At 34.6% G+C, this 11456-nt stretch overlaps 1 protein-coding gene across 1 annotated transcript; it reads right to left on the bottom strand.

The window, feature by feature from the left end:
* Positions 1-2913: 2913 nt before the first annotated feature.
* Positions 2914-8034, bottom strand: LOC114756222 (COP9 signalosome complex subunit 8-like). Its single transcript, XM_028945159.1, has 5 exons — positions 7779-8034; positions 7598-7677; positions 6845-7026; positions 4812-4919; positions 2914-3298 (listed from the first exon to the last, which is right to left on the bottom strand). The coding sequence occupies exons 1-5, from the start codon at positions 7860-7862 to the stop codon at positions 3159-3161; spliced, it is 594 nt and encodes a 197-aa protein (XP_028800992.1). The 5' UTR covers positions 7863-8034; the 3' UTR covers positions 2914-3158.
* Positions 8035-11456: the final 3422 nt, after the last annotated feature.

Genomic DNA, 11456 nt, shown 5'->3' with positions numbered 1-11456 from the left:
TTAGTAACTGGAAACCTGGACGTATTATACAATGAGCATAATATTGTATTTATCACTATTCTTATTAAATAATCAATTTTTTCTAAAACAAAATATTGTAGTTTTATTTTTAATATGCATGTTAGAATAATTAAAGCAGAAAAACTTACGTACTTAATTTTACATGCTTGTCCAATTAAATCAAAACAACCGGATTTAAAAGTGTTAATGATATAAATAAAAAGATTTTATTAATTTTTATCATATAAATAATATATTTTTAAAAAATCCACATGTCTTGATTTGATTGGAACCAAGCACATTACCTATATAAAGTTTAGCACATAAATTTTCTCCATAATTAAACTAGTAACAAATTTTGAAACAAAAATTATTTTACTTGCCATATAAGTATGTAACACAAATTTATTTAACTAATTTCATGAGACATATTAAATTTTTACTCCAATTTTTAGGGTTGTGTTTTATTAAAAAAATCATTATAAAAAGAATGTTATATAAATGTGTGTGTGTGTGTGTGTGTGTGTGTGTGTGTGTGTGTGTGTCACATTAGCTAAGTCAAGAAAACGATTGAGAAAAGAGGAAAACAAGCACAGCAAGTTAACAAAAGTTAGCAAACCGACCTATGCTTCTTTGAAGAAGCTTACTACAATAATAATAAGAAGAAGATCGATAATCCTTCGTTTCGTACCTTCATGATGATTCATATGGAGAAATCGAAATCTTCATCATACGCATTCGACCACGAGAGCATCATCGTCCCGAAGAAGAAGAAGCAGAAGCAGAAACCGGCGTTGTCGGAATCGGAGATGGAGGCAGCTCGGCAACTCATCCAGCTTAGCCACGGGGATTCTTCCTCCAGTCATCGTTCCCTAACAGGCGGCGAGGTCGTCGTCGAAGACAACAATAGCAGTAACAGCTTCAGCGTACAGGGGAAACCACGAGAAGAAGAACAACAACAAAAGAGCAAGCTCGAGGATGTCGATGTATCTTCCAACGTTGGAACAATGGATGAGGGAGAAAGTTTGGGGGAAATACGAAGGAGTCGAGGGAGAAAGAACAAGAGGTATCGCCTCGTTCTGGATCTGTATAAAGTTACAGAGCCTGTGATTTCCTGTTATTAGAGGCTTTTCAAGTTTGAGAATAACGACGTTGTGGAAGATCAAGTGTAGAAATCGAACTGAACTTTCTAGAATCAGATGTAAGAAACAAATGAGATCCACTGCGAGAGAGAGTGAAAGAAAAAGGGTTTTTCTTCACATTTGACTGTCTTTTGATCTCTCTCTGATCACTTCACACAAAAATCACTTTAGAGAATGTTGTTCTGATTTCTGCAAACGAGCATTGTAATGTAAGCTAACTTGAAATGGGATTCCAATGTGTGTATACTGTATATATTCGTTTCCCATGAAGCTTGTTTGGTTCTTTTTTTTTTGTAAAAAAGAAAAATAGCTGGGTAGACACAGCAAACGGGATATGTCACTGTTGTGACGTTTGTTTAGATTTACAAAATAAGTTAAGTATGTGAGAGGGTTTTATCTTAATTTACGTAAACATGCTTATGGATCGCAGCTCCAAAATCTGTATATCTCTATGGGATAAGGTAATAGGTAAGTTGTAAGAAATGAAAGTGTTAAAGAAGTAGCCTATTGAAAATTTCATTTTTTGTTAAAAAAAATATTTTGATGATTCCAGGGGAAGTAAGGCAATTCGATTCATGGTTTAACACAATGAAGTTTAGTTTTTGCTTTCATGTAGATTAATTGGTAGGAGGAAGTTATGAAGAAGATATTGGGGGTATTGTGGCTGAGGATTGAGATTGTGTGTTCATGATAACATTATGAATTTTATGATATTCTTTTTTTTTTTCTTTTGGGAGTGAAATGACAAGTTGGGATATTATGGCTTGGTTTTGGTGAGGTTAACGTCGAAATAATTTTGGGCATTGAATGGAATAGGTTAGGAAGCTGGCATTGTCATACCCACTTTCAATGCTGCACTTTTCACATGCTTATTGTATGTTCCCTTCTCGGTTTAGGGATTGAAAATATAAGAATTTTTCTTCATGGCATCACAATCAAATTGGTCATGTTGGTTACTGAACTTTAATTACATCTAAGACATGTCAAAAATCAAATCTTATCGCATGAGATTTTTTTTTTTTAAACTCAAAATATCTTTATATCATTCTGAACTTAAAATTAATCTCTGTCGAATCAAGAATATTAAACCTTTCTAATAAGTGTACTTTCTAAGATTTGAACTCTTGTAGTATCCTTGTAAGGAGGATGATATTGCTTAGCTTAACTTGTTGGTTGTTATATTAGAATCTAATTAATGAGTAATTTGCAAGTATTTTGGAAGTGATTTTTATTAGCTTGAGTTTTGCCTTGGCTAATCTCTAAACTAAAATCAACTAAACTTTATATTTACCAAAAAAATTAAAGAAAAACTCAATTCCATTTAAATAAAATTGAGAACTTACTTGTGTAAGCAAGGGGAAAAAATCGTTCGACATGGTACCTCTAATTAAAACAAACAATGCTTATATTTAACTTTAAAATATTGGACATTATACTAGATAATCACATTAAAAAAAAATTAACCAAAAATAAATAACGAACTGAAAATCAGTCAAAAAATAACAAATTGAATGAAATTTCATATATATTAAATAAAAATTAGATTGGCCCCGATTCAAGTATGATTCAAACTAATATTTTTATCAAATATGATATTCAATTTCAGTAAACATTTCATTTTGCAGCCTACTCTACTTTCCTATTGTCTGTCGAGCGGATTCTAGGACACAGTATAGTTATACTACCGTATTAATTGATTCAAACCCATGACAATTCACAAGTTATTGCATACGCACAAAAGTACAAAATAAATCCATCACGCACGAGAAAATCTTAAGCTCAAGCAAATGCCCAGTTAATAATTACCATTGATAAATGAGGTTTACTTGCAATGCAAGCAAAGTTTAAGTTTCGAGATGAAAATCCAGAATGGGCATTACAAACAAAGTGTCAAAGGCACACATTAAAGCAGCTTTACACAACATATCTAGAAGTCACTGCTTTGGGATGATGGAAGTAGAAAAGGTAAAGATTATGAACGAAGAGGCACCTATGTCTTCACCAGGTCAAAAGATTCTAATGCTCAAGATGGAAGACATACTCTGTCAAACACTGCAATTTACTAGGATCCAGTTTCTGCTCTGTCACAATAGGTTGCTTCTTCACAGTTAACATTCGAGAAGCTGGGTCCACGGCCCAACCTTGCTGTAGCACGTCTGGCATTATACAAACGAAAAATGAGTATAAGAAACATCTAGCGAGAAATGGAAAAGGTTCAACGAACAAGGGGTTTGTCATAATTTTAGCCTCATAAGGATCACTAAAACACCAAACTTTATATACAATAAGTACAGCATTATAGAGAATAAGCATACTGTCAATACCAATCTTTATCGGGGCATGGTATAGAATAGCCACAATTTTAGCATAAAAATGATTCATAACTACAGCATTATATAGAATTAGCATACTGTCAATCCAAAACTTTATCGGAGCAGCAATGGCACCCAAATTCACCATAGGAATCCTGGGGTCTTTTTGAGTTTTGAGGTCCTTACAAGTAATTTCTACGAGTACTCCAAATCCATGCAAGAAAAGTTTAAGTCAAAATCCAACCTGGTGTCCATCAGATAGGGACTTGACAGTGACATGCAAGCTGCAACGTTTTTATCTTCTTTTTGTGGATGAAAGGAGAGGAAGGGGGGGGGGGTGATATCTTCTTTTTGCCCTTTATCCTTGGGGTGTAATTTATTGGACAATTTGATGTCCCGGACTATCCTCTTCAAGCGATAAACCAAGATATTATCCCTTTTCATTTGCCCTTAACCAAATGTTAAAACGTCACCTTCCAACCAAATAACAAAATTCTCTGCTTAAACTTCAAAATTAACTTGCCTCAAATTCAGCCGCTGCTCTGTCAACCACAAATTTTACCAAACCACATAATTGATTATCTTTAAGACCCTGAATAAGGTTTTTTTTTTTTTTCCAATTCCAAATTCCGAAGATCTCTTCAGACAGCCAGCATGAATTACTTGTATAATAAAACAGAAATATTAATTTGGGCCACGGAGAAATGGAACATATTATTAACAGAGCAACAAACTATAATGATACAATGAGAGCTGAAAACCAGCTTTGATTGGCCATTTTAATTTGCATGACATTCAGAGAGATTCTGAAATTATGAAACAAAGGTATTTATGTGAGTGTTAGTTAACAAGGAGCACATGAATGGATAAGGCTATCTATCACACGCTCATCACGAGTGTTCAAGGTCTACTCTTTGAAGTTTCACGTTCAAGTACATGGGACTTTCATTTGTATATCCCGGGGTTCTCCATCATTTTACTCTGTGTCTCTCCTCCTTTCTTAGTGATTAAACTTTCTTTTATCCAAAACAGGAAAATAGCTCTGCTTAAGTAGGGCACTTTGAGCAACATGCTTGATCCTTTCAAGCAGAAATAATCTTTCTTGTCTTTCAATAAGGACTATGGCATGGTATTCATTGTGAATCCGTGCATTAATATGTGTAAATCATGGCTACATACATATATTAAACAAAGACGTTGGTTGTAGATGTCTTAAGTGCCTTCCAGTATAAAATTTCATTTGGTTAACCTTACAGCATTGGCTCTGACCTAAGAAGCAAATGAAAGTGGGAAAAGTGGGAAAATATCTCTAGAATCGCACAATTTTTAATTGAAACAAAGCAACATGATTACTTACAACTTGTTGCATCATCCTCACTCATTCCAAGAAATAAAGCTGTATCCTGAATGCTTATGGTAGAATAAGCAGAGAGAAGCAGCTGAAACATCTTCTTTGTGTAAAGTTCTGCAAAGAATTGATATGCAGATAAGTGATATAACGACTTGTATAGTAGAAAGCATGGTGGCAAGAAAGACCGATGAACTTTATTTTAGGCTCTTAGATAATCATGCCATAGTGCTTAGATCTTTGAATATCCATTCTTTTTCTCCTTTCGGGGTAAAAATTTGATATCCTTTCGTTGCATGCAAACGAAGACATAAAACAAAATGTTCCAACGAAAGAAAAAAAGCATCCATGTTGACCAAATATCTCTCCAATCTGAATTTCTCTGCTTCAGGTCATAGCAAAATTATATTTGTTGACATCGTCAAATCAATAAGAGTTTTTAAATAGAGTGACTGTGTGCATGATCAACAAGAGAAACATGTAGTGGGTATGGTAAATGCAATGTCAACATTCAGATCCAGTATGGGTGCATTATAATAACTGTAGTCTTGGTCTCAGAGTTTATACACATACTTAAAACTGGCAATAAGCAACCCAAAAACACAAAATAATGAATATGGACACAAGGAAATACATTCAGCAACATGTTTTGACTAACTGCAATTAAATTAGACCACAAAATAAATTGGTTTAGAAAAACAATGAACACATGTTTTGGCTAAATTAAGTTCTAGCAGTAGCAATCAGAGCTAACGAGACAATAACAAAACAAAACTAATTGTCACCAAAAAATAATTGGATTATTTAGTATAAGCGTATCATGAGGATGGGGGAAATCTCTATATTTTATAAATTACACAACAATTATAGCAGCAGCAAGCCTCATCCAATTAAGTAAGGTTGTCTATGCGGATCATGAATCACAAAACACCATTATTCCCTATCAACAACCAAAGCCTCACATATATCATTTACTAAAAAATTCTGTTTGATAACTTTCTTAAGTGTCCTTCTTGAACTCCCTCTACATCTTTCCATAGGGCTATAGACCATATGCTCAATTGTTCAGACCACTAGCATCTCTATGGACCTTTCTTATACATGTCCAATCCATCTTAAATGTGACACCAACTTTTCCCGTATGCAATCATATGAATCGTTTATTTTCTTGTATGAATGCACATCCACATCAGTTCAACTTTGTATACCATATGGTTTAAAATCTTCTTGCTTTGATATTATCCCTAATAAGATAGGGGGTTTTATAAGTTAAAAAACTACGATGCTACAGAACCACCATTAGGACTTGCAACTTAACAGTGAGATGCATATATTTAAGTCATTTGGGTGATACGCTGACCGAAGCTGCTATAGATCGGATTGACTGAAACAATGCTTTGCTTCCATAAGGATCACTAAAATACAATCAACTTGGTGTTAGCTTGGGTCATTTTTCACTTAAATAGCTTCCATTTATAAGCCACAACCCCTTAATTAACACTTAACAGTTGCTTTAACAACTAACACATCACTGGCTCCTTTTAACAATGATGCCCAATACCCATGATAGGATACTTCAACCAAAAGCAGTATCTCTGTCTGTAAATTATGTCTTAGCTCACCTAATAGTTGCTAAAGATTAAAAAACCTGTACTGCTTGCCCGCCAATTACCAGAAGTAGCAGGGGAGGGATAGCGAGGGAACAGACTGAAATCTCTATGTTATGACCAGAATAATCGTCTGGTAAGATCTCCCATACTTTATCCTACACCATTTCAGAGTACTTTGTTGAAAATTGAAAAATATAACTTCAATGCCAATTACATGCCACAGTAAGTGAATTTGATAGTTATCATAGAGTGAAATCTATACCTCACAGCTAGAGTCAAACGTTTGCCCAATTTTTTCCCTTTTTATAATTCATTTTAATGAACGTAAATTAGAAACTTGAAATATTAGCAAAGTTCAACAGAAAATTTCAGTGAAGACACGAGATTTCCCAAGCATCCCTGTTAAATAAAAATGGGAATTTTAAAACTTGCCTGAGTATGCAGCTACAAGGCCTTTAAGCTCCTGACTCCAGTCAAAACCACGAATTGCCTCATGCACTCCCCCATAGTCACGAGTCCATAGCTTCTGCCCAATTTTCCAAGCTGCAACTACCTCTGGCTTGTTTTCTTTGATCGAGGAAGGTATTGATTTCCAAAGAAACCGTGCACTGTTACTGCAATATCAGCACAGCAATTGTGATCAACCCAAGAACAATATCACCCCAAAAGGGCCAAGAACTCCCCCGCTGCAATTAGAAAAATATAATAATTCAAGACAAGAACTAGCAGGCGCCTGATATGAATAATCGCAATATCAGCATATCAAGGAGCACTCACTGCAAAGTTCTAACCCTACAAGACTAAAAAGAATGCAGAATGCCTTACTTATACAACTGTCCAGAATTACACAAGACCTAAGGCTCTACACCCGAGCACTCAGTTTAAAAGCCATGAAAGATACGCAGATGAGTAGCGGAATTTGTAAAGCATATGTCTTCATGCATTCTATCTTCCTATAGGACACATTTCAGAGCCAGCAAAGCCTCTCGGTTTCGGAGTTCATAGTTCACCCAAAAACTCAATAAATTAAAAAAAAAAAAAGTTATATCATTTAAAGGAATTGCATTGAAGAAAGCGAAAAGAACTAGGTGAAGGAACCCAGATGTCACTCTCATTTCAAAATTAACATTCGAAAAGCAAAGACAAAAGTTGCAAGGAGAAGCAACAAGAAGAGAATGAGATTACATGTCATCAACATAAATGTGACCCAGGAGATGAATCGCATAAGGCCATTCATCCTGATAAGAAACGCCTTCTGCTGCAACCTGCTCAACACAAAAGGCCAAAAAAAAAAAAAGGATGAATACTCCGCATTAGGATTAAATTAAGCGATGCAATCGAAATAAGTGGAAAAATAATTAATCACCTGGAGCATGAGGTTGTCGCAGATATCGGCAATCTTATCGTACGAATGGGAAGCCAAAGCCGCCGATATGGTAGAGGAATACATAGGAGCAACTCGGCTAGATTCTCAACTCAGTGAGTTACAGTTACTAGTCTGACTCGCTGAGTCGCCGGAGAGAAGGATCACAACCACCTCTGGGTCGTCGTGATTGCCCTTGGGCAAGTGAAGCGAGTGGGAAAAACGGTGCTCTGCTTGGGGTTGCCGGCAGAGGCTATGGAGAGTAACTCGGTAATTTCCGCGACGGCACATCCAGATTTTTGGCTGGCAATTTATAATCACGTGATTAATTTGTTTTAAGTTTGTATTTTACAAGACTGCATAAAAAGAGTTTTATTTTTATCATTTAAAATTTAATACGGCTCTCTCTACATATTTATTAATATAAAAATAGATTTTATATTTAGAATGAAAGCGAGTACATATGACCTAATTTATAATTTCATACTGTTTAAAATCTAATTTTGGATGTATATAATCCTGTTGTATGCAAATAAATCCTTAAATTTTAAATCAATTACAGCAAATAATACAGAAAACTAGTAGCCAGTTTTGGTTCGATTCCACAAGAGCCAAGACTCGGATACTTAATTAGGCTTGTGTAAAGAGGATTACATTTTGTGAACTTAATTACTTTAAGTGATGTGATAGGGATTATGTCAGAAATGAAAAATGGCAGACACACATCTCTTGTAATTGAGGGGGGAAAACATTGTTGCCATTATAATTTTTGTTAACACATCTCTTGTAATTGGCCAACGTATCCTTAACGAAAGGCATATAAAACAGCAATTACCGATGCTTTTTGACAATCTCTCTCGGTGTGTCCTGCATCTACTCGTCACTCTGGGGAATATGAGCTTCTCCTTTACTGAAGTTTCTTCTTCTTCACTGTTGTTCATTCTTTTAATTCAGTATATTTAGTCAACTAATAATTAAATTTAACCTAAATGGTTAGGGTGACATTATTATGATTTCAAAACTTTTAGAGCATATTGACTTAAAAAAACTTTTGCATACAAAACACTTCTGAGTAAAAACTTTTAAGATAAATTTAAACCTTAACAAAAATGACATGGGTCACTAGTTCAACATATTTGATTAACTAACAGTCAAATTTAACTTAGATAGCAATATAATGGGATAAAATTACTATGATTTGGAAACTTATAGGGCCATATTGAACTAAAAATTTTTTTCAAATACCTAACACTTCTAAATAAAAATTTTTTAGACAAATTTGCACATCAACCTTTTGTCTTTATATGTATCACAGAGAAATTCCCCCCCCCCCTCAAAACTTGCTTATTTTAAAGGGAAAATTAGGGATAAATCCCCACTTAGCAACTTATTTTTAAAATGAAATCTAGACTTTTGTAAAAGGTTTGAGGTCCTTTTAAAGAATTAAAAACACAGTTGAAAATACCAAAATACCCTCAATGAAAAGCCTAAAAATTGAAAATTGAAAACGCAAGCATGAAATTACAGTTAATGGAATTTAGCCTGAACGTGCACGGACAGAGCAGAACAAGAGACAATGGTGGCGTATGGAGGCGAGAGAGTAATCAGTAACAGTGACGCATGGAGGAAGGAGAGTGATCAATGACGGTGGGTGAGAGTGGACTATTCGATCAAGATAGTAAAGGCAGCTAGGGGCAAAGAGTTATAGTCTCTACAAAGGATTGTTCCCTAATCACAAAGGGGAAAGGAGAAGCAGTGGAAGTCCTAAGTTCATGTATTATTTCTTCTAAATTCCTCTAATTTTGTTAGGACTATATAGGCTTGTTTTTTTGCTTGTGCTTTCAAGTTCAAATATTAATCTTACTGCGCTCAATGTTTTTCTCCCTACACGTAAGTAGAACTGGTAATACAGGTTGGCCCGTGATGGATCTGAAGATCTGCGGTTCCATCTTTTTAGGACTACCTTCTGGAGGGCTGGGATTTTTCCAACCCAGCCAGCCAGGGTGGGTTGGCGGGGCCAACCTGCCAATTTTTTTATTTTTTATTTTTTTATTTTAATAAAATTTACTCAAATTCCTAAATATCTAAAATAAAACATACAAATATAGAAATTATAAAAAATAAAACATAGAATACAAAGTTTAACTTTCAAATATCTCAAAATATTAAACATGATTACATAATCCATCCATCCAAAATGATTTAATAAACACCCAAATTAAAACAAATCCAAATTAACAATGGTATAACACTACAAAGTCACAAACATAATGTGTCAAGTACTTAATCACGACTCATGACTCCTACACAATGTGTTCCATTCAAAAGAAAATTTTTTTTTTTAAAAAAAAAAGTAAAATGGGTTGGCCCGCCAACCCTGCGGGTTAGCACACTACAATTACAGGCCTAGTGGTTATGAACTCAAAATATTTGTTTTAAAATGATCCCAATTTTTATCAACCTAACCCGTCACTTCTTGGCGAGTTGGTAGGTTGAGCCCGCGAGCTCAATTCATATTACTGGCTCTACACGTAAGCACATGCATGAATATAATGCATCAGGACTAGATCTTGCGTTAGGATATCTATTAATTAATATGAATTTGCCAAAACAAAATATCATTCACTATAACTGAGTCGTCTTCTATTTTGTTTAAGTCTGTCAAATATAATTCCTCTATAAGCAAGAGAGGAAAGCATGGTAAAGGGAAAAGAAGGAACCATTGAACCTCATACAAATTTATTATATTATGATTTTGTTTTGCAAGTGATTTTTAGGGGAACCATTGAACCTAATATATTGGGTAACATTGCAAAACATACATTGGCAGGAAAACATAATAAAAGGAAAAGAAGGAGGAAGGTTGGTGACTAGACTACATTTATTTAAGAAAGAATATTGGTTAGACAAAAGGAGGAAAGGCAAGTTTAAGACAAAAGAAGACAGAAATGAAGATGTAAGAAAAGCAAGGAAGAACCTATCAGAGGAAGAGAGGAGTGAACGTATAAGAAAGGTAAAGGAGGAAAGAGATTGTAGAGCATGTCTTTCTGTGAAAAAAGGCAAGCTGAGAATACGATGCTCACCAAAATAATTTGTGAAAGTAGCAAAACATGTGAAGAAGGATGAAAAGCTAAAAGCCAAAGCTGAGGTTACTTGCATAAAAATAAGTCATAAACTTTGTAAACAGTTGATTAAAGTGATTGACCCTACAACGTGTTCAAAATGTTAGGTAATAGATAGATGGGAAAGTTGTACAAATATTGACAGGGTTACCTAGTGAAGGAAGCGATGTAGTGGAGGAAGCCGAGACAAGCTAATTAATTGTTTAAACAGCTGAGTAAGAAGTTTGAGGAAAAAAAAGTTGTCAGACATAAAGAACTTGATTATTTTAGGGAAAGAAGAGGATATATTTGAGTCAATGTTAGTTTTATATGCTTTAGGAAAATTGTTGTGTCTTCCTACAAGTGCAAGTATTAGTCAACGTTTAGTGAATATTATTTATTGTGAGAAGAAAAATCTAACGTGTTATAATTGGTGTGAGTTTATGGTAAAGGAGATGATGGGAAGAGTTTGCGAGCATAAGAATGCTTAGAATAAAGAAGTAATAAGCAAATATATTAGTGGCTGCATTTATTTGTTGATGGTAAGTATTTTAATTTGGAGTTTTGTAAATTGCCATTA

Source organism: Neltuma alba, unplaced genomic scaffold (assembly GCF_004799145.2).
Source record: "Neltuma alba isolate B1F8T4 unplaced genomic scaffold, ASM479914v2 tig00010377_pilon, whole genome shotgun sequence".
In the NCBI taxonomy this organism is placed as follows: domain Eukaryota; kingdom Viridiplantae; phylum Streptophyta; class Magnoliopsida; order Fabales; family Fabaceae; genus Neltuma; species Neltuma alba.
The sequence above is the reverse complement of the archived record's forward strand: the minus strand, read 5'-3'. Positions and strand labels throughout refer to the sequence as shown.

Excerpts from the sequence above, each read along its gene's own strand:
- LOC114756222 (XM_028945159.1), bottom strand. The coding sequence starts at position 7,862 with ATGTATTCCTCTACCATATCGGCGGCTTTGGCTTCCCATTCGTACGAT. Across the intron at positions 7,027-7,597 it reads CACATTTATGTTGATGACAT|TAACAGTGCACGGTTTCTTT; the intron begins GTAATCTCATTC and ends CTGATATTGCAG. Across the intron at positions 3,299-4,811 it reads TGAGGATGATGCAACAAGTT|ACGTGCTACAGCAAGGTTGG; the intron begins GTAAGTAATCAT and ends GTATAATGCCAG.